We start from the raw sequence: 25,092 nt of genomic DNA, 5'->3' as shown, positions 1-25,092 counted from the left end.
AAAAATCTAAGTCCATTTGAATACATTTTGGCATTTATTATGTAATATTCTTTTAAAGCTTTAAAGAAATATGTATAGCGCCTTTGCAATAAGAAGATCCAAGTATTACAGAATCGCATGCCTCAGTTAAGAATTTAAAATAAAATTCTGTTGATCAAGTAAAGGTTTTATTTCCGTATTTATAAGTGCCTTCTAAGTAATGTAGGCAAAGGAAGGAATTAAAACTTTTTTCCTACGTTTAACGGCATCAGCCAGATTAATCTTAACCCTTCTTTCTTTGCATGACTATGGAAATTTCCATCATAACATTTTGTGAACAAAAAATTGTACTCAAAACAGGTGTACTGTAAACTGATTGTTGCTAGCAGCCTTTTTTTCCCAAGACTATTGCATAATAAGAACGTAGCTGTTAAAAAAATAAATCAGATGTTGCTGTCATTCCACTGTTTGTTGTGATAGGAAGAAACGTTCGATTTCTTGAATATTTTTATAGCTAATCTGAAATTTTTTTGCTAATAAAAGCGATAACGAGCGGAAAGAAGGTGCGCTTTTTGTGTCTGTTATTTTCTGTGTAATTTATAACGAATACGCCAAATAATCTTCCCAAAACCATAGGACAGAAATTTACATCACTATGCAGTTGTTTCACTTCTAATGTATGACGAAAATATTTTTTACTATATATTTTTATAGAGAAATTTAGAAGAGAGGGAGGGGCATTGAAGATTGGCCAAAAAATAGGCGAGTCACTCCGGTGCACATACCCTAAATGCGAGGGATATTTTACAATCTCATACAGTAGATGTGGAAATAATTTGTATCTAAATAAGACTAATAATTGTATTTTTAATTATTATCAGGAATAAAAATGATACAAAGATACATTATTTTTTATTTATTTTGTACTGAGCTTAACATGTAAATTTGTATGGTGATGGATATTTCCGTCATGCAGTTTTTTAATTATTTTAAGAAATATATCGGGGTGAATTCTATCACCCTGATATATTTTACACACACACACACACACACACAAACACACACACACAAAAAAAAAACATGCAAAGAAGTAAGATCATTTAATGATCAACTCATTATCACATATCCCTACGCCGGCGTTCTGTCTTAGAGGTGGGGCGTCTTATCGCTATTTTCGATTTATCGCTTTTCAGATAATTGTTCGCTTTTAGAGTTACTAGAAAATGATAAAGAAGGTTGCCAAATTTAGAGAAAATAATAAAGAAGGTTGTCAAATTTAGAGAAAATAATAAAAAAAGATTGCCACATTTCACGACTTATCGCCAACAAAAAGTTACAACTAGGCGCGAATGTCCATCATGTACCCGATTCTCCTGTCGGGCCAATAAAGAGCAGGGTCGAAAAAAGTTTTGGAACTCGAACAATTTTGAGATAGAGGGAGGGGTGGAAACATCGTTTTCTAAATATGGATGCATGCGTAATATGATAGTCGCGTGATTGTTTTAAACTAATTTTTCAGATAAAATAATTCTGGCCTCGAGAAAAATATTTTAGAACTCGATTGATTTTGAGATGGTCAAAACCCATCGCTTTCCTAAATGTTGGTGATTGTGAAATATGAGTCATGTGAGAAAATGATGTTTTTCGGTCTGATCGATACCACGTGACTTATAAAAATACTGTTCTCACACGATAACTTGAAATTTGCAATTGCAAATTTCAATTTTTTTTTTCAGTTTTATGTATATTGTCATGAGGAAAATTCAATTTTAAAAAACAAATTGGCTTACCTCAAAAAGAGTACTGGCCATACAAGAAGAACTGTTACCTAGCGGCATGTGGTAACAAGTTGTAATTTTCTTAGAATGATAAGTAGCCAAAAGAATTAATATTTTATCTTACTTTCTTATTATATTAATTAATTTTCATAGGTTTGGCTAGAAATTTTTTCGCTTTGGCGAGAATGTTAGTACACAATTCTCCTGTTTTACCGGACAAATAAAGTAAACATACTCACACTCTTTCTTCCAAGATAAAGTTTATTATAAAATACATTAAAAAAATGTGCAGTTTATGGATATTTTTAAGTTAATCATTTTTACATAATCTTGCCATTAAATCTTCATCCTCCTTTATTTTTATTTATTTAATTGTATTCAAACTCTTAATCTTTTGCCCACGTGCATTTAAAAAATTTCAAAGAATCAAAAGGAAATCAAAGTAATAGTTTGATTTCATTATTTTCAAAACTGGCAACAGGAATTTCCGATGATTAAAAAATCAGGAGCTGAAATTTTTTTTATCCTCTAAATTCTAAGCAACTGCAGCTATCGAAAAACTTTTTAATTAAATGAATTTAGTGTAACTCATTTAAAATTCAATTTTATAATGTTTCTCATAAAGGTTTTTTTATTATTATTATTTTTCGTTCTTATTATGAACTTATTTCCTTACCTTTCTTTATTTCTTAGTATTCTTTCGAGATACTTTTCATGCGTATCATTTTTGAAAATTAAAAAAAAAAAAGACAAAGTTAAAAAAAAAAACCTGAATCGAAATACTTAAACAGGCTTTGGAATTAGAGGCTTTGTCAAGCAACTGAAGAAAGACAGAGAGAGAAAAACAAAATTGGGACACATTGATCTCCAAACATGAATTTAAAAACGTGAAGGGGACGCTGTAGCCTGTTGGTAAGGTCTCCGCTTCAGGTTCGAGACCCGATTCCACCGAAGAACCACCGTGTATATGGGTCTGGTGCACGTTAAATCCGTCGGGGCCAAGTATGCTCACGCTGGTGCGGCATGGAAGTTTGGAGAAGTGAGTGCCAGCTCAGGTGTCGTCCATGTCATCTGACCGCTGATCAAAATTAGGAGGTCCGTCCCAAATTAGCCCTAATGTTGCTTTAAAATGGGACATTAATATAACTAAACTAAACGTCATAGTGTAAAAAAAATTCCGAAGAAAATTTTTTCTAAAAATGAAATTAAAATTAATTTTATTTAAATAAATTTGAATCCGTGACATATGTAAATCAAATCAAAGGCTTACATTAAATATGATTTGATAATATTGCAAAAAAGACCTTTCTACAAAAATGGTGCCCGTAAGCACTTACAAATTTTAAATAAATTTTAATCCAGCCCTAAAGAAGGTTACAATTTTACTCAGTAAGTTAGCAAAATAATAGGTTGGACACCTCTAGCCGTTAACATCTTTCTGTGAGTAAGTCTTTTTATTCATTTCTCTCTTTTTTATTATTATTATTATAGAGGATGCATTAATAACAATTAAAAAGATTTTTAATCTCTAATTTCAAAAAAATAAAAAAATTAACCGAAATGTTAAGCCATTTGAACCAAATGTGTTCATATTGGTAAGTGCTCATACATAAGTTCACAGAAACATACATGATTTTAAAATGTTAGTGTTAATTCCAATGGAAAAAATTTAATAACAAACAAGTCAATGCAATATTACTTAAATCGGAAAAAATCCACTTACATACTGTACATAAGAAAAATAGAATGTGAATGTAACTTGTTAATGATCTGTGACATATGTATTTTTTTTCTTAAACATTAATAAAGATCATACAGTCTAACTAAATATTTTATAGTAATATATGTTCTTAAATTTCTTATTCATGAGGATTTCTTCTTCTTCTTCGGCATTTTTAATTAGAATACAAAAAAAAAGTGTCCATTAATGCTAATTATATTACCAGATTTATCTTCCATACAAATGCAAGAAATCATTTTGGCGATAGAACCAATAGGAGTTGATATATGCTTGATAGTTCGAGAAACTTCTCTGCCTGCTCCGGAAACTATAAAAGGCCGACAGTTCAAGCAGAAGACAGTCGTGTATTTGATACAGAGTCGAATAGCAAGTCAACAACGAATTAATTGGATCAATCCAGCGAAGCCCAAGCGTTGAGTGGAGCTCAAGCGATTAGTAAATTGAGCTGTGTGTCGAATTCTGGGGTTTATTACAGAAGTAGCATCGAATCGTGTGAGTAGTATCCAGTCGTGTAGTAGTGAATCGGCAGTTGGATACAGCTAAAGCGAGGAGACAGTGGAGAATCGCAGGCGTTTGGAGAGACCATAGAGAATAGATACGTATATTCCCTCCTCCTGCTGAGTTCTTTCTGGTCTCTTTGTGTGGTGTGGCTGTTGTTTACTACTTGTTGGCTGCTGTTTGTTCTAAGTATGCTGCTGTATATTGCTTGCGTACGTCTTAGCTGTTTTTTGCCGTCTGTGTATCCGTGCTTTCGTGTTAATAAACGTCGTTATTTTCTATTGAGGCCTGCTGATTGTGTTACACCATACACCCACAGCAGGTGAACCTGTTGACATTACGGACTTAGTGGAGGAAGTTCCGTAACAATATTGAACTGGTCTTGCAGAAGTTTGCAAATGCATTTTCACAGATATAACACATTCAGGAGACTCCTCTTACTTTAAATAATTATTGAAGTTACAGACAAGATTTCTGCCCTCTTGAATATTTTCATTCATATTTCATAATCAAAAGAATTTTCTTTTCCATGAAAATATAATTGATTTTTTAAATTGTCACTGTCAATGAGCACTTTATCAAAGATTTCACAACCATTTCTTTCGTATGGATATGTAAATGCCTTTTTAAATGGTTTCTCATGATAAGAGTCTTGCTACAGATTTCAAAATATATGGATTTTCTTCCCTATGAATATGTAAATGTATTTTAATGTGTCACTTTCTGTAAATACCTTACCTCAGATTATTTCACAATCGGAAGGTTTTTCTTTCGAATGAACTCGTAAATGTCTATTTAAATGACTTTTTCGACCAAACGCGTTACCGCAAATTTCACAAGAAAAAGGCTTCTCTTTCGTATGTATACGCAAATGTATTTTTAAACTCCATTTGAAAGGGAACATTTTACCGCAGATTTTACAATCAAAAGGTTTTTCTTCAAAATGAAGTCGTGAATGGTCAATTAAATGACATTTTTCATAAAATGCTTTCCCACAGATTTCACAAGTAAAAGGTTCTATTTCTTTATGAGTTGGTAAATGTTGTTTTAAATTGTCACTTTTATTAAATGTTTTAAAACAGATTTCACATTCGTAAGGTTTTTCTTTCGAATGAATTCGTAAATGTCTATTTAAATGATTTTTTCGACCAAACGTTTTGCTGCAAATTTCACAAGAAAAAGGCTTCTCTTTCTTATGTATAAGCAAATGTGTTTTTAAACTCCGTTTGGAAGCGAACATTTTATTGCAGATTATACAATCAAAAGGTTTTTCTCCAGAATGAAGACGCGAATGGACACTTAAATAACATTTTCGATGAAACGCTTTTCCACAGGTTTCACAAGAAAAAGGCTTTTCTTTCGCATGAATTAATAAATGCCGTTTTAAATGGCCACTATGAGTGAACGATTTCTCGCAGATTTCACAATTATAAGGTTTTTCTCCCGAATGAATTCGTAAATGGACAGTTAAATTACATTTTAGAGTGAACGTTTTCCCACAGGTTTCACAATTATAAGGTTTTTCTCCCGAATGAATTCGTAAATGTCTTTTTAAACTGACATTTTGAGTGAAAGATTTACCGCAGATTTCACAAATAAAAGTCTTTTCATTAGTATGGACAAGTAAATGAATGTTTAAATTATCTTTTTCACTGAACTGTTTATGACAGACATCACAGGAAAATGCCATTTTTTATGTGACAAAGTTTTTATTTTATTTCATTTATTTATTTTTGCAAGAACTTTGTACGACAAACTTCACAAGCATAATATTTTTTACTCTTATGAATACGCATGTGTAAGTTCTTAAATTATCAGTTGTATTGAATGTTTTCTAATACCGTTTCACAATCATAGTATTTTTCTTTATATTTCAATATCCTGCTTCACTGTTGATTATTAACACAGAAATTGTTATAGTATCTTTAGCTTCATTTGATGCAACAGTAAAGAATAGAGTGAAGTACTGACTAAATTAAAAGGAAACTTTTAAAACATCCCGAATTCAGAGGTTATAAAATGTATTCCGAATCTAGCACAGAAACTGATGGCAGGGAATTCACTCGCAAGAACACGTAGAAGCTTTTGAAACGAATCTTTTTCTGCACTCAGTATCTGCATCTGCAAGGAATATAGGCTCCATCTAAAAGAGGAAGGAAATTTCTTCTTTGAGATTGTGATGCAGACGAAATGTTGGTTGAAAGAACGAGACGGGCAGGGATCCCAAATGTCCAAAATTTGATTTAATGTTTCAAGCGCTGATTTCCGTTAAATCGTATTTTCAACAGAACTTTCTTTTATAAGGATGGATTCTACATGAAAGAAAAAAAAATCGTGTTATAAATCAGTAAATAAAAATTTCTGTTAAATAAATTTTAGTATACTGGGTGGTTGTAATTAAAATTCCACTTTAAAATGGTCATAAAAGGGAAACTACTGGACCAAATGTTATCAAACTTGGTAATAATTTAAAGAACATCATAAGAATTTCATTTCTGCAAAAAAAAAAAAAAAAATACCACCAGGCAGGGGGAAAATGGTGCTCTATCAATATTGTTAAGCGAAATAGGACATGAAGACAGCTGTTTAAAATGTGTTTAATCTTTTCTGTTACAAAGCATGTGCAATGCGTGTTATCTCAAAAGCACTGTTTATGGTGATACTCTAAACAATTTGGCGGAACTGAGAGATGCGATACACCGGCATGTGCGTAACATTCCTCCTGATATGCGAAGAGCTACTGTTGAAAATGCAGTCATGCGATTTAACTTGCTTTCAGAAAATGGTCGACGCCACATTGAACATGCTTTGTGACACATTTCAGAAACGATTAAATACATTTTTAACCGATGTCTTCATGTCCTATCTTGCTTAACAATATTGCATACAGCGACATTTAACCCTTGTTGGTGAGTTTTTTTAACTTTTTTTGGCGAAAAAGAAATTCCCATGATCTCCTTTAAACTATTACCAAGTTTGATAACATTTGGTCCAGTAATTTTTCTTTTATTTTACAATTTCAAAGTGGAACTTTAATGATTACCACCCTGTACTTCTACAAATTGTTTTCCATAGAGAAATTCAGAACCCATTTATATTTAATGCGAAAGCACTGATAACATTATTTTATTAATTTCATTCGAAATACAATATTAAAAAATGATAAATTAATTAGTTTTCAAATTCATGTAAATTCTTAAGAGTGTGAAAATGAGAATGGATAACATTGAAATATTCACTGATAGATCCAAAGATGATGAGAGGACAGATGCGGCAATGGTAGTACACTTCCAAGGTAGGGAAATAGATAAAAAAGATTCGTATTTCTTTTAATCATGCAACAAATTACCAAGTCGAAGTCTTAGCAATAAAAATGGCAGTTGATTATTGTGAGGGGCTGGAAGACTGGCATAGATGCTCTCTATTCTCAGACTCTTATGTAAACTCTTTAGGCAATACAATTCACGAACACCAAAAATAAATAAATTTGGAAAATTAAAGAAAATTTGGGAAAGGCGAAAAAGAACTAATGTATTAGATTAAACTGGATTCAGGCTCACATCAGAATATGCGGAAACGAAAAAAGCAATTAAATATGAAAAAAAATAAATAAAATAAAGCAAGAAAAGAAAAAGGTTGCACAGAAAGACCAAATAGATATTTTAGTCCTAAAATCATTCCAAATGTTAAAGAAGAAATTAGAAGAGAGAACTATGTAGTGATAGGATAGATGGATAGTGTCGAGAAAACAAAAATAAAAAAGAAAGTAAATACAAGTTTAATTCCTAAACTTTGCAAATATTTTGGGATAATATTTTATTTCAGTTTCAAATCAATTCTTTAATGATTATATGTACTACAGGAATTCCGTTCTAATCTTTAGTAATTTATTAAATGTTTTTGAAAAGTGGTGAAATTTAGTGCAAAAAAATTCCAAGCTATCTCAAAAATTTAAAAAAAAAATGTACTGAACCTTTTTGTATCCTTTATTATATCTTAATATAAATTCCATTTAAAAGTTACAAAAATATTGCTTTTAGTACCATTATCTTAAAAAATGTATCAAACCTTAACCAAAAATAGTAAGTGAACTATAGCAACGCAGTTGTTTTATCTATGTTTAATTCTTAATTTTATTGCATATAAAAACTTTTAATACTAAATTATTGTTCATGCTTTAAAATGAGATCACTTAAATAAAATTGGAACTGTTTTCTAGGTAAAATGAATAGAATTTTCTAAACATTGATACCTTCTTAAATGATCCTGAAAAAATATTTTTAAATTACTGTTCTTTAAAATAACTTTTTTATAAAATTTAAAGAATGAAAGAATTAAGAATGTAATTTTCCAAATACTTTCCATTTTTTTAAAAGAAAACACAAACACATACACAAAATTTGAAACAGCTCATAAATCTTAAATGCCCGCCACTCAACTGAAGCAATTCTTTGCCGACAAAATGCCGACTTCTATTAGCCGTTCCATAGAAATTAGTGCGTGCGCAAGTAGCCTACAAGAAATTCCAAATTGAACCTGTTTCGGAATTTATTAAAAGAATATCAATGAAATCCTTCGAAAAATTATCCCAGATTCGCAAGTAGTTACTTCAACTGCCAGCATATGATGCGGCTGTGCTCATGGAAGTAAAAGATCTAGGGCTGCTATTGACAATATCTACGTTAATTTTCCGTCCGTAAAAAGACTGAGAATTTTTTTTAACTCAGTTACCTATCTGGAGGATTAATAATCGACCTGTTTTGACTTTAGATAGCTACGATGAAATTTTCTGGATTTTTTTCAAAAATAACTAATCAAAGTTAATTAAATCCATCCCCTAGTAAAAGGCACTTGCAACGTAAATCCATTAAAGCTCTCTATTCCCCCCATAAATAATCAAAATATTATTTTTCTAATTATAATTATATCATATAATAATTTAATAATTATACCGAATTTCATGAAGTTAGAGTTTTATACGCTCGTCTGAACTAACGTCATGAATGATTATAAAAAGATTTGGCGAAATTTAACATGATGTTTAAGACAATTAAAATAATTAATGGTTTGATTTTTAATACAATTTTTAGCGTTTCTAACACAATCTGAATAATTTTTACTTGGTGTTTAATGAAAGATGAATTGTTTTTCAATAAATTTATTCAAAAATGTATGATAAAGGACGAATGATATTTCTTATCAAATAAATTCTGTACGTATGACGAAGAAATTAAAATTTATTCTATATTTTAGATAATTAGCATTTCAATTATAAATACATTGTTTTATTGAAATATAACGACGTTCATTTATCGAAAGTTAAATGGGTATCATCAGTTTTCGTCATATTTCTTCTTGATTCATTTGTTAAATTTAATAAGTTTGAACACTGATGTTATTTTACGATGCGCACTTAAAAAAAGTCAAATAACTTTTTGAGTTTAAGTACAGTTTTAAAATTTCAAGAACAATTAAGTGAATTAAGAAGTGGTATTAGAATGATTTGTACGGGAGGGATAACTGCAAAAGGAATAGTCTTAAAATACCATAAGAAGTTATAGAAATTTCCCAGTACGGATGCTGCGTTTTCATGGGATGGCGTGTTATATCAGTTTCCAGAGTAGCAGAGTTATAAGAAATTTAAATCTTTTCTATTATCTTCTTAGATTTAATTCCAATGCTGTTACATTTTTTTTTAAAAATTGTCTTCTGATAGGAATACATTATTTGTTCAATTTATAACTTTACATCTTGTATATGAAATATTGCAAGCGCAGAGTGTATAAAAAGTAAGAGCCTACTCATAAAAAAATATATTATTTCGATAACTGATCATTGGAATTGCGAAAATCTGTAAGAGATGTTAGCTGAATTCAAATTTAATTTTCTTCTCGTTGCACTATTAAACGATAACAGAAATCTGTTGCTAAAAATAAAAAAATATTGAATCATGCATTAATACATGTTGTATATATTTTTCAGGAATTAATTTTTTTAAAAAAATATTATTCATATATATAAAATAATTCTTTAAAAATCGTGATAAATGAAGTTCTGGCAATGCACTCTTCAACAAAATACATCCACAGTTTTGCTTTAAATTTTTATCCTTAAGTTATGCTTTCTTCGTATAAGGCTCACAAAACAATAGCCCTCTTGAATTCATATTGAAGTTGATCTCGCTTTCCATATTTCAAACAATGCAATCCTCTGAAGTTGGAAACATTACATTGTTAACCAATGCACTGCTACATCTAAATAAACCCTCTAGAGGACCTTAGATAATGCAATTTTGGAGCCCCTTCCCCCTTTTCTCCTCCATTTTTAAAACCAATATTTATTATCGAGTTTAATTTAATTTGTATGCAGTAGTTTTAAGCGGCAACTTTGTAAAAATACGATCACAAATTCCTTTCTGAAATATCACTTTCAATATTTCACGTATGAAAAAGTGCACAGTTAAAATGTAAAATTAACTTTAAGCAGAATATAAAAAATTAAAGACCACTTGCCTTAAATATGTTAAATAATATTATAAAAGAGATAACATTTTTTTTTAAATAAAAAAACACCATTTTTTTTTTTTTTTTTTTTTTTTTTGCAAATATAAAATAGCATAATATATAACATGCAGATGGTAATTTGGAATACTACTAGAATTAAGTTCCAAAATTGATTTTAATAATATTTGATTCTGATTTGAAATAATGAGATTGCACGACCTCAATAATTAAATGAATATATAATTAAATAATCTTCAAAATACCGCTAAAAAATTTCAACCGCTCAGGGGCTCCTTAGTAATTATCAACTTTGTCTATTCAATAATTCACCCCACTCCTTCATTAGAATTATTTAAATAATCTTTTTGGTCTGTTAACATAAAAATTCCCTTATTGTAAATTTATATATCTTGGGAATTTATTTGATATATTTATTAGAAACAGCTTTTCGGACATGTTTCGATGATCCTATTGATTCAGAAGTTCTTAAGCATTCTTTTTGCCCGTGTCTTAAGAATGTAAAAGAATGCTTAAGAACTTCTTAACATTCTTTTTTAAAAGCTATGCCCGTGTCACGGGCATAGCTTTTAAAAAAGAATGTTAAGAAGTTCTTAAGCATTCTTTTTTAAAAGCTATGCCCGTGTTGCAGACCTTTTGTTATGGAAAAAGTTAGTTGTCTACACAGTGAGCCCATAGGTTGAAGAAGCCCAAGCGAGATCGATATAAGATCTCGAAGCAACTGAATTTAGAGCAATAGTTTCTTTAATAAAAGAAATAAAGTCAGACTTGTGTTATATTGCTATAACTGTAGCCTTATTGAAACCTTAAAGAAATTTATGTGAGTGAATATTCACTTTTATTTATGCAATTCGCTTTCAGTCATAATGCATGAAACTTGAATTAAGTCTTCAATAGATTTTCGTTATAGTAATTCGTAATCGAATTATTAACATAAAATGAATAATTTTGTATTAATATATTATTGTATTTAAAAAAGTATTATAATACTTTTGTAACAGCTGCAATTTACTTCTCAAAATAATCTAAAATTTTGATAATTTTGTATTAAATTTGAAGGAATATTTAACAGAATGTAAATGCTTTAATGTTACTATACATTAAAAAAAAATTAAACTCTTTTCTACATCAAATTTATATTTTAAAATTACTATTAAAATAATCTTTACAAAGAATTCTCAAAATACTTAAAGACACTTTGACCATTACTCAGCATTCATTTATTATGAAATTAATAAATTGCTAATACTATATATCATTTGCTTAAAGAAATGCTCCTCTTCTTTTTTTATGGAGATACAAAATGAAGTAAACCAAATTAACCTTATGGTACATTTACGTGAAAGAATATTTCGTATTTAATGTACTTACTTTAATATAGAATATTCTTTAGTTTAATGTTGATTGTTCATGGAACATATGGCATATCAAAGACTTTTAGTTGAATAATATATACTTTGAGAAATCATTTTAGTTTATATATAAATATACATTATTTTGACTTTTTAATGTCTGTTCTTCCAGTGAAGTAGCAAATTCAGTTATTTTATAAATAAACATATTTTTTTTTAAAAAAAAAGACTTAACTAATTCGGTTTTCACAATTTTTCATAGAACACCGATTTTGAATAACCTTTTATTAACTTTAAAGACCTTCTATAATGCTGAAGTTAAAGAGACAAATATATAGCATACGGAAAATTAAAAAGTAACCTACACTTCATAATCTTCTAATGTAGATTTATTATAGCAAACTTAAAATAAATATACACTAGACGATAATATGCATCTAATTTCTTTACATCGGAAGCGTTTTTTATTGATAAAATTTCAGGTACAATTGGTAGCTCTAAAAAATAATTTTTATAGAATGAACTTTATTATCTTTTTATTGCATATCGTTTTTATATCTTTTATAAGCAGCTTTTAGTGTAAATAAAAATTCAGCTCTTTTGTTCGCTAATAAATAATTAATCGACAACTATTTACATTTGAAACATCTATTCTTGACATTTGAGCTGTAATTATTAGCAAGACTAAATTTACAAAAAGAGGGAGAGAGAATTAAAATAAACTTTCCTTTCCAGTTTTCAATATTTATTACATAATTTATTACATTTATCTTTTAACTTCATAAATAAACAGAATTAAAATTACAAGTGATATTTGACACTGAAATGTTGCTACTTGGAAATAAAATTAGGGCATTTCATTGAAACTGTAGATTTAGGAATGAAAAAATTACGTACATTTCTCTATACGAATAATACATATTTCTATAAATAGTTGCAATTATACAATGAAATATTTATATAAACATTGAGTGTAAATATGTACTATACACAAAAAGTCTACGCATAAATCAACATTATAAATAACAATCTTTGACTTATGTACACCTTTTGGTGATAAATTATTTATTCCTTCAAAATTTAAATATTTTCATTACACATTAAATAATTCAGCCTAATAAATGATATTAAATTTCTACCAATTAATTAATAAATTGAAAATTATTTTAGTATCGATATATTTTAATTAGCATTAATTAATTAATTTGTAAATTAACATTAACATAAAAACAAAATTACTTTACATTAATTCATCAAATTCTTTCATTATATTATATATAAATCCAGTATTATTATTAAGGCATATCACTCCATTTTTGATATGTAAGCTGAAAAGGTCAGACATTTTCTCATATCTTTTGTTTCATCATAATCATTAATGATTCTGGAAATTCTTTGATCTGATTGGACATACTTTTTATTTCGTTTCTTTCCTTCTAAATTCATTTTTGTCGGCTAATTAAAAAATCACTATACCTTGACTCACCTTTTAAATCCAAAACAAGAATTTTAAACCTTGGATGTGGTTTATTAAGAATAGTCTCAAACTTATTACGCCAGCCTTCTATTGCATTATTTGTTCGATATTGCTGCTTATAGCAATTCCACATACTTGTAAATATTACTGAGTTGTCTAACCATTCTTTAAAAAAATAATCATAAAATTGTTGCAATTTTGGTTGCAATGGAGATGTTTCTTGAATTCACAGCCAACCGTCTTCAATATCATCTTCTGGTAGATGTGCTAAAGCTGCGCACATGAAAGCGAACTCGTCATTTTCTTTATATTCTTGAACTAGTCCAAGATTCAATTTGTCTCCATAAACACTGGTTGAAGTGAAGGTTACATCCTGATATTCTAACTGGCGGAAAAAGCCTTTCTAATTCTATTATAACAGCTACTTCAAAATCCATAGTAATGGAATGAGGATTCCACACTGCATCTTTAAAAACAGTAACGAGTTTTGAATTGTTTCTAAATTATTTCTGGAAAGCAGCGATAAACTATTGGCGCAATTGATCTGTCTTCCTGATTCCCTTTTTGTCAAAATTGCATGAATGGTATAAATCTGGTAAAATTGCATGCAGCAACTTTTAAAAGTACCATCCATAAAGAAATTTTTATTGCTTTTCATTTTACTTCGTCCTTTTGCGTTGACAAAAATTAAAACATTACCAAAAATTAAAACCAGTCAAACATTATTTAGCTCAGATCGGAGTTAGGAAGGGACGCTTGCCCTCCTGGCGGTAACTATTTGCCTCCTCGTCGGCGAGAAAGTCAGAGTTCCGTCGGTTGTTCGGAACTGTTGTGGAAAACTGCGCATTAACAAATATGATAATTAAAAAACAATCTTATTGTAAACAATCGGAAAATCCAAATGATGATTTAAATCGGCAGAATGACATCATTCGGCAAAATAATCGACAAGTCAATAAGATGTCGCATTTTTACGATAATTTTTGGTTCTGGCGATTATCGATGCGATGGATGTCGATGGACGTTAAATCCGCAGATTTCCAGACATCTGATTCAAATGTCGTTTATTCAGCTTATAATTTGAACTGTATTTAGTAGAATAATCGAAAATATAGCTAGTGAATAAGACGTCGCAATGATTGTACTTAGTTTTTCGGCAAACATATCATTAGGATTTATGAAACATTAGGCTTTTTTTTTCCTCCACTATTTTAATATACAACCCATGCAAATATTAGGAAAAATATAGCATTTATATTAAACATGCAAGAGCGATTGGATCATTTTTCTTGATTCAGAATTCACTGAAGAGTTTGGAAAAGAATAATCAATTCAACCAGTTGTTATTTTCTAAGTAATGAATTTAGAAGTTTTTCTAATCTAATATACTTACTTAATTATGCTAAAATTTAATTGATGATGACTGACTAACATTTAGTTGATGGTGAAATTAAATTTAATAAAACGTAAGCAACTTCTGCCGATACTCTTTCTACAAATGCATATTAAGAGTTGCTTTTTGTAGGAAATTATGAGAATTTACTATAAATTACTGGAATAAATAAATTGTGTAATTATAAATTAAGCTAATTTAATATTGCATTTTTTTGCAATATAATTTATAAAGCTACAGTGATTTTACTAATTCCATAATTAAATATCACCGACAGCAATTGACAACAATATATAGTTTGATATGATGATAGTTTTTTTAAGCTACACTAAAAGAACTTATTCAAGTAAGCATTACACTCTTTAAATGAATTAGCACCTAAATTATTCATGTCCTACATTGAATGTTATAATAATGTAATTGGGAAATGCAATTTTTCTTTAAATTTCTCTTCATGAAAATAATTATATAATACTAAGAATTTCTAAATTTTTAATAGACACAGAATAAAAGTATCTTAATAAAAAGATAAATTAAAATAGTTATTCATCGAATATACATAAATAACACAATACGAAAATTCAATTCATGCAATTGAGAAGGGGGGAAAAACTCATTTGGGGGATATTAATTTTGCAAAACTCCCAGAAAAAAAGTGCTTAATGATAATCATGGTTAAAATTGAAAATAACCGAGTTCAAGTGTTAATTATTTTTTTAATAAAATGCATTGGTTTTTAAATCTGAATATACACATTATACTAAATAAATAATAAATAAATATATAATAATATAATATAATGAATAATAAGTATATAATAATAATATAATAAATAAGTATATGAAGAGTCTAATGTTTAAGTATTTCATTTTTCATACCTTTCTAAGCATTGTATAAAAGAAAAAGTTTGTACATATATTTTAAAAATATTTTCTTCAACTTTTTAAAAAACAACATCATTTATTTTCCCTCATTCTACATTGTTCGCGTCCAAACATTAACATTTTTTTTTTTTTTTTTGATGTAGGCAAGCTTATTTGCCTCAGACTTAAACACATTTCAATTCCTGATAATTATTTTAAACTTTATTTAAAAATTCTTTTAGGTAGGTAACTATGCTTTCGAATTTTATCAAAATTATAGAATTTTTTTTTATTAATTATTCTGGATTTCTGAAATTTTTTTTAATAAAAGCATTTGAATTTATTTTCTGCATTCATATTTTTATAGACCCCATTATAAAGGTTTGCACTCGTTCATTTAGTATAGTATGTCATCTAGATTCAATCAATGCAACGTTGAATGCATTCTTTTCCAAGATTTTGACAAAAATTACGCTGAAAGACACACGAGTATAAAAAATTCCGAATTAATATTACGAAATTCGGTAGCTTTGGTTTTAAATGTGAGAATGAAGAAAAGGAAGAATCCATGGAAAATTATTTTATCAAAACTTCCTAGATTGAACACAATAGAAACTTTAGTATTCTTCAGGATACCACTATCAAAGATAATTTTTTTTTCTTTCTTTCTAAATTGGAAGATTTTATAAAAATAAACATGCGATTTTTTTTTCATGCTTTCTTTTGTGTAGACAGTGTCTTAAGCATTAATTCTTTTTGCATAATTATATATTATAGAAGTATTGTTCCCTTTCAAGAAAATTAATCTAATCAAAAAATCTTTTTATGAATTCTACATTTAATTTTTTCGTTTTATTAAGCATTATTTTGCATATATTATCATTATTCAATGTTATTCATTTATAAATCGCTATAGTATTGTCCAATTAATTCTTTTTTGTAGCAATTTAAAATGTTATAAATGTTATAAAAGATCCAGAAAGATTAAAAATTTTGTTAAATTCGAATCAAATTTAAAATGGTGAAAATTAAAAAAGTATTCTTTGTTTAAAACCCGATAAAATATTTCCACGATCATGCTGCAAAAACTTTAGGTGATTTATAGATATAAACTATGTGTCGATCTATATATTAAAATTTAAAATAAAATATAAACTTTTTTTTTCTAGAATTAGATCTCATTGTAATTAAATCTCCAGAGTTTCATAAAAAAATAAACTTAAAAATTAACAATCTATTGATTATCAATAAAAAAAACTATGAAATTTTTTTATGAATATGTTAACAAATTTTTAACAATGAGAGGAAAGATCAATAATTGAATTTAGAAAAATTAAGGGAGTGAAGAATTTTACTGAGCAAATTAATATTTAATTTCCTTTAATTAAATACAAATTAATTGTTATGAACATTTTGAAGTTAAATTAGAGAAAGCGTCGGATTTATCTTACACTCCCTAGTCGCCACTCCTTTCAAGCTGTCTTTAACTTTATGAATTCTCAATTTCATGTTAGAATGTCAAAAAATGTGCATTTTATATAGAATATCTCTTCTTAAATAATAAGTTCAATACAAGTAATGTTAAGTATTATACATTACTTGTTGCATATTTATGCTTATGTCCTGGAGTGAGATTTAATTTTACAACAACAGATTTTTTAGTTTTTCAAGACCTTAGTTGAGTTTTAGACGAAAATTCTTCTTAAAGATGTAACATGAATGTTTTTGATGAATCTTCATTCAACTAAGACCTCTCTGCCCTTTGAAAATGTGAAAATAAAAGTAGAAAAACATATACATTTATTGCAAATATTTTACAATGTTCTGCTGCAAATGTAAGATACTCAAGTCACTTAGTTTATGTAGTTACTTAATTTGTGTAAAATTAGATTACTTTTGCATGTAATTACCATGCTCAGTTTTTTATTTTACCGTTACTAATAATTCAGCAAATATAATAAAACATTAAATGCATGTAATAGAATAAACACCATTAACAATGAACAAGCATAAAAATGCACGTCAATATCATAACAGTAATATGCCGATAAAGCTAACAACTAAACTCACAACTCTACTCACATAACTTAGATTGTAAAATCATATCTCTTACAATTCATAAGCATAGATGTGAACGTTTTAATATAAATCTTTTAGATTAACATCTAAAAGGAGCTTGGAATTTACCTTTATTTAACAATCTAATATGAAAATGAAAATAAACAACTTCAACTTTATATGCTAGTAATGCAACTACTAGGTTAGTGGTCTCAAATATTGTTAACTTTCAATTAATTATATTATAAAATCAATTTAAATCTGTTATTGTTATTTTTGATATTTAGCTATCTATCTTATCTATCTATATCTATATATATCTTCTGCGAATAGGTGTAAACAAATAAATAAAAGACATAAGATAGTATATTTTAATGTAATAATTCAAATAACTTTTCCTGTAAAATAATGAATATTATATTATACAACGGAATAAACTTAAGAAAAAAGAAGAAAATAATATGCATAAAAATATTGCTGCGAACCATACATAAAATTTTTCTTGTAAAATTTGTTAAAATTAAAGGGGAAAAAAATGCATGATTACAAAATGTAAATCATTGGATACTGTAATTGACAAATTATGATTTTTTAAAGGTGATGAATTTCCTAATAAGGTAACCTAATTGTAATATTTAATTAATATTTGGCGAGTATTTCTATTATTTATCACAGTATGATGAAGACTGGCAAAAAATCTGAACCGCGTTCTTTGGTTTTACAGAAAAGAACATCGTTTAAATTCAGTTTTGCGTCGTAATATTACCGTAAATTATTATCAAAATGTCGTTTGATTTTACCTTCCGTTCTCCCAGACAAACAAATTCGTTTTGATATTTTTCATTATTAAAAATAATTGATATATAAGTGAATATAAAATTTAATTAATCATAAAAACTTAAAAAAATGTTTTAAATAATCCAGATATTGATAAGTTTTCACCTACCATTTATAGAAAGATTTGTTATTTGTCACGGCCATTCACCAAATCCGAAAGCATTTGTAAAAAAAGAATTAACGTGAACCTCCCGGTCTTTTTAAAGCAAACTAAGTGAGTAGGAAAGCAGGGAGAAGCTTTTACGGGAAGTGCCGAGGGAAAAAAAGAGGAAAAATTACTAGGGAAAATTCATCAGAATTCACCTATCACGTGGTTCACATCATCCCCTCGCCCAGGGCAAGATGAAGTATTTTTTTTTTTTGGGGGGGGGGGGGGGATCCTGCTCAAGAATATAGTCTTACTACTTGCACAACCCCCGATAGACCCCACAGACCAATAGCACAAATCCCTTTCGGGGGTTGTGCTATTTGGGTACATAAATTTTTCGGAGGGATTGAGGGGGGAAGGGTCAATAAAAGACACCAAATCGGCTAGGAATAAAGCGTGTCACTACGCACCATATGGTTTTATTTTAAATTCAAAATTGGAGTTGATATTTTAATCTGTAACTGAAGATGGGAGTCAAAAAGACTGCGTTATTCATTAGCTCTTACTATCACACCGTATTTTGACTTTATATATAGTCATCTTCTCAGTACCTTCAAGTTGATTTTTCAGCAATTATGTTAGTTAAAGTCTAAAAATGAACAAGTGCGTTTAACCGAGTTATTCTTTTTCAAAGTTTTTGTTATTATTTATGGAGTCATTGACTCCATGTTTCTGAAACTGTGACTGAAAAAATGTATAACACACCAGCTAATTTCTACATATTTCGCATTATAATCCGTATTGTTTTTTTTGTTTTTGTTTTGTTAAATTCAAATAGTTATTAACATCAGTGTAATTCCGTAATATCTAAAGACGTAAATATTCATTAAAAGATTGTTTAGGTTTTTCTTATAACATCTTTTCAACATTTAATATCATAACGTTTAACATTTTTAATATTTGTATTTTTAATATTTTCGTAAACTAAATGATTTCCGGAATGTATTATGTTTTCAAAATAAATTCCAATTCTGTTTACAAAAAATAAATAAATAAAAAAACAATGAAGTCATTTCGACTCAATGTCTCAGACCGCATGTGGAAATTTATGTCTCCAGTTACGGGTTAAAACTTTAATTAATTCCGTAGAAAATAAAAAGATGTATTCGAACGAATCTTGGCATAAAGCTTCCATCATTGCTAATCGTCCACATTATATTCACTCCAAGTTTGACTATATAATACTTTATATAAAATATGCATATAGATAGATCATATTACAATTTCCTTGATATTATATAACAAATGGCACCTTTTATTGAGACATCATCTTGACAACGACTAAGTAGATGTATTATATCTAGTACTCATAACATGCCTTTACAAGAGTCACATACATCGAATTAAATTCTCATCAGTAAAAGTTTATTTATTTTTTAAAGAAATTTTAATATTTAAGGCTACAAAAGGATAAATTACAAAAATAAAACGAATTTTTTAATTCTTTTACCTGAGCGATTTCGGTCAAAGATTGCTAATCAAACAATCATATGTGACCCCCCCCCACGTACCTCCCCTCCTCTTACACACAACCATTGTCTTCATGTGAGGCATTTGAACTGATTGAGGATTTCATAAGCTTTTGAGTTTTTTTTTTTTTTTTGTTCTATTGCTATTGAAATTTTTTTTCTCTGAAAATAAAGTATTAAATATTCTTAGCAGTTATTGAATCTTAAAGTTCAAAAAATTTAATATTAAATATAAAAATATTTACACAAAATTGTCTAATTTATATTTTTTATACTACAATTATATATCTGTTTAGTATGTTTATGACTTTTTGCATGATGTTAATTTTTTTCTGGATTTATCAATCTAGGTTACAATCTGCTTAAAATATCTTTTTGTAATCATCATTCAAAAAAATGTATTGCAGTTAAAAAACGAAATTTATAGTCAGCTAATAACAAAATTAAAAACATCAATTCCTCACTATCAAAACTCAACTTTTAAAACTCAATAACAAACCTTTGACACATACTCCATATAATATTTTACTGGCAGTTTTCATGAACATAATGAAGCAAGGGGGATGGGGTAAACTTTAAAAAATGAGGGAGGGAACATTTGTAAGGTGAATCGGAAATTTATATCAATAGTTACAAAAGAAATTTAAACGCTTTCAACAAAATCGTCTTGCTTGTCATTGTCCAAGAGCAAGGGAAAAATAAGCTTATAACAACTGTAAAGAATTTCAAATTCCGATAAATAGTTAAAGAAAAAGCAGTTTTCTTTTTAGCCCTTACAAAAAGTAGATAGACAAGTAAAGGCGAAAAAAAAAATGTGTGTTTTTTTTCTAACTTTTTTTTTTTGAAAGATTAAAGAAGATATAGTGATTTCGTCCACCCGAATCACTATATCTTCTTCACTATACTTTCTTCTTTTAATTCTGCCGAAATCGTTATATTGCTTGTAAAAATTAAAATGCACTGCTCTGAAAAGTGCGAAAGCAACAGAATTCACTCATATAATTACGAGAAATTATTCCAATTTCGTATCTTTCATAATGATGCAGTATCTAATCTTCACTTGAATATCAAAAGGCTTTGATTTCAATTTTTAGAAAATCCTTATCCCAGATGGAGCCGGAAAAAAAATGCCTCATGTCTCTAGTTTTCTTTTAAACGGTCTCTATCCGCAACAGGTATCAATCAGATCGATATCATTCTAAAAGCAACGGAAGCTTTGCGCACCCCTCCCCTCCCCCCTCCACCACTTCCAGGATCAATCCACGTGTAGAAAATATGGCGGTCAAATGGGGAAGATAGATTCTGATTGCCTTCCCTTTCCACTTAGGAAAGCAACATGTCTTCTTTTCTCACTCCGCCCTCCAAAGTTTCGGTTCTTTTTATCGATCTCAAAAATGAACGGATGATATTTGACGTTCACTGCAGAAAAGTATTCGGATTTCCGCAACTGCAGAAGGATATGGATAAACATTAATTATGTTTACAAAAACTGTTTATTAATAGAAACATCAATATAAGTAATCTTATGAAATCTTATTAAAGTAATCTTATGTTTCTTATTATGTTAACAACATAACTGCTAAAAAAAATTCTGAGCAATAATTCCTTTTTGGTTTCAGATCAGGATCTCTGACGTTTCCTTGTTTCCAGGACTACGAAGTAAACGGAGATACAGCTGAAATTTTGGTTTCATTATATTATTAATTATTTGATACATTATTTGATAATAATAATTTCTTCAGGAAAATATTTCAATATTTAAATTAGATTCAGTATTTTAGTTGCCTTTCAATAGACTATCTCTTTAAACTATTAACTCTTTTAACAAAATCCAGCCAAATCTCAAAAGTCCATGAAAAACATAAATCTCTGTATCACCTAATATTTAATTGCAAGTTTTTAATGAGGTGCTGTAACTTCTTTTTCCTGCCCCTCATACGCTGTTGACTCTAACACAAATTACGCATATGACACAAATGGTGCATAGTAATTGAGAAAGCTCAAGAGCATGTTAGCTGCATTGGAACATGATAAAAAATTAAATAACGACAAAAAGCAATCATATTGAGTACTGAATTTATTTTCAATAACTTCATATCTAAATGAGTACGTTTATACTTTTATTGAAAACACAAAAATTTAAATAAGATAAATTTAGAAATTAAACATTCATTTCGACATATATATATATATATATATATATATATATGGCTCAAAAAAATTGAGAGTACACCTTACTTTTACTTGATAAATCCGACTTTAAATATAAATAACACATTACCGGGAAGTGCAATCTAAAGAATAAAGTAATCTAAAGAAAAGTACTAAAAATTTGACTTTAGATGGAAATTTCATTTTCCTGCAGGACAACGAACCCAGAAACACTGCACATGACGTCAAAATGTGGTGTCTTTTTCAATGTAAACAGCAGTTGCACACACCACCACAGTACCTTGACATTAATGCCATTGAATATTCGTGGGCCATACTCGAAAAAGCGATTCAAAAACACAAAATTAGAAACAAAACCCAATTAAAACAAGTAGTGCAAGAAGAATGGGGTAAAATATCTTCAAATACAAACAAAAATGGGTCGAATCAGTACCATGACGTTTAGAGGTCATTATAAGAGCCAAAAGACATGGAACTTAATAGTGACACTTTGTTTCTATGCGTGATGTTGCAAAAATTTCATTGGTGTATTCTCAATTTTTAGAGGCAAAATTCTGCGTATGTTTATTTAAAGTGCTTCTGAAACTTTTCAGTTTCGAAGTTTTTCGTTGATTTTTCTTTGTTTTTATTCTAAATGAAACCATTTGTAATTTGTAAAAATAAAAACATCTTTGCACTTCCCGGTAATGTGTTATTTATATTGAAAGTCGAATTTATCAAATAAAAATAAGGTGTAATCTCAATTTTTTGAGTCACTGTATATACAATCTTTTCAAAGTTCCTAAGATTCCCTTTCCAAAGTCGACAAATGTAAACGAAATCCCTGTCAGAATCCCTTGGTAAAATCCCCCCCCCCTCCAGGGAAATCTTTTCACTTTCTTTGTTGTATCGCGATGTATACAGATGCTTCTTTTTATAACTGCTTCTCACCATGTACAAATTATATCATCCTGAGAAAAATTAATTGTCCTTTCCAAAAGTATAATCTTTTCTGCCAAAATTATGCTGCATATTTATATGAAATTATATTGATCATGTATTACATGCAGAGCAGCGTAAAAGCAATTTAAATTATGAAATACAACTTTTCTTCATTTCAGCTGTTGACTAGTGACTCTATAAGAAACTAACTATATTAAGTGTATAATATATTTTGTTTGCTAAAATAGGTTTATTTTTTGTATTGCTTAAAAGTACCGTAATTAATACCATTGTAATTTGCCATCTATTTTTAATGGTATAATCAGCAACTATAAAATAAAATTATGAAATTATAAATTAAATGATATATTGCATTTTTATTTACAAATTGTCATTTTTCTTCCGTCATGCAAAGATTTTAAATATTTATTGTATATTTAAACTACGAAATATGAAATTGAAATAGCTCCATCATAAAATATAAGAACATTATATAGTTTCAAACACAATTCTTTCCGCCGTCCTGGTGTAGCGTCAGCTCGTCTTCCTTGTAATCTGGGCGCTCTGGGTTCGAGTCCTCGCTCAGGCATGGCTACTCCTCCCGCTGCGCTCTATTCGTGAGATGCGTAAATGAGCCCCCCACTCCCCGCAAAAAAGGGTTGTGCAAGCGACCTCTCCCCTCGGGCACTCCGAGGTAAGTGCAAGTTTGAGTTTCGAACGCGCAACGTTAGAGTTCATAGCCGAGTAACAAAACCACTAGACAAAAGTGTACACTCCTTTCCGGAAGTTGTTATCTGGCTTACGAAGTTACCACCACAGGTATTTACCCTTGGAAGCTATTGCCCCCTTCCACGGTAACGCGGACGCGACTTTATTATCAAATGAAATTCATGTTACAGAATTTCTTGAGTAATTCACTCAAAATTCTGTAGAATTGACTTTTATTTTCACGTTGGGCAGGAAATTCATACTGTTCATCCGCATTTTTAGTTTATTTATATTTGATCAACACCTATTCCCTAAAATATATAGATCCGAAATGTGTCGATGAGATGAATAGAAGCTCTAATCCTAATGCATAAATTTTTATTTTACTAAAAGTAAATGAACCACATTCCATCAAATGATATCTCCTTGTAGCTAAGGTCGTAGACTACCGACCTTTGCTGTAAACGAACGTCTAACGAAATCGCAACAAAGAGCGCTTTTTCATCAAAAGAAGCTTTTTTTTTTTTTTTTTTCAACTCACTTTCTTTGCAATTAATAGTATCTGAAAATCGAATTTGTGTTTTAGACGCATTTCCCCTAACCAATTAAAACCAAAATTTGACACAGAACTATAATCATAGCTACAAAATCACGTACCAAATTTGTTTTAAATATGTTACTGTATTCTTGAGTTATCGAATTTACATGCTTCTGAAAGTACAGATAGACAGACGATCAACATCATCTTAGACTTGGCTTAAAATTTCATAAGTGCCTACACTAAAGATGTGAAATCTGTGTATCTATCCATTTAGTTGTCTTCGTTTTGAAGTTATCGTGTTAACTTTTGTTCAAATACATAGATAGACAGAATTTTTTGAACGAATTTTGCTTAAAAGTTGATGGAAAATTTGGTGTAAAGACCTTACACCAAATTTTATTTATTTACCTTAAAACATTTTTGAATTACCTCTGTTATAGACAGATAGACAAATATTTTCCAAAAATGGGGTTTTTGAACTCAGGAAGATCTAAAACGTGGAGATACGTAAAATCTCGAGTTCGAATTATTTTGGTGATTACAATGCTTTCTCTATACTTCGTATACGAAAAAGTTAAATTGGATTCGTTCACCGTATTCACATTCCTCATTAGGAGGAAATAATATCGCAAGTAT

At 29.0% G+C, this 25,092-nt stretch overlaps 1 protein-coding gene across 3 annotated transcripts in view; it reads right to left on the bottom strand.

Annotated features, from left to right (window-relative positions):
* LOC129989433 (gastrula zinc finger protein XlCGF57.1-like) overlaps positions 1-18,696 on the bottom strand; it is a 38,326-nt gene extending 19,630 nt beyond the window's left edge. For 2 of the 3 annotated variants that reach the window (XR_008785771.1, XR_008785770.1), the window contains exons 1-2: positions 18,607-18,696; positions 3,701-6,308 (exon numbers count right to left, since the gene is read on the bottom strand). Coding sequence is in view for 1 of the 3 variants with exons in the window: in XM_056097977.1 (XP_055953952.1) it covers positions 4,736-5,686 (951 nt within the window). In the remaining 2 variants the exon portion in view is untranslated. Of the gene's footprint in view, positions 1-1,937; positions 6,309-18,606 lie in introns of those variants that run through there. The other variant, XM_056097977.1, reaches the window with a different exon arrangement.
* Positions 18,697-25,092: the final 6,396 nt, after the last annotated feature.

The sequence above is a fragment of the Argiope bruennichi genome, chromosome 10, assembly GCF_947563725.1.
Source record: "Argiope bruennichi chromosome 10, qqArgBrue1.1, whole genome shotgun sequence".
In the NCBI taxonomy this organism is placed as follows: Eukaryota; Metazoa; Arthropoda; class Arachnida; order Araneae; family Araneidae; genus Argiope; species Argiope bruennichi.
Note: the sequence above shows the minus strand (reverse complement) of the source record. Positions and strands in the feature narration are given on the sequence as shown.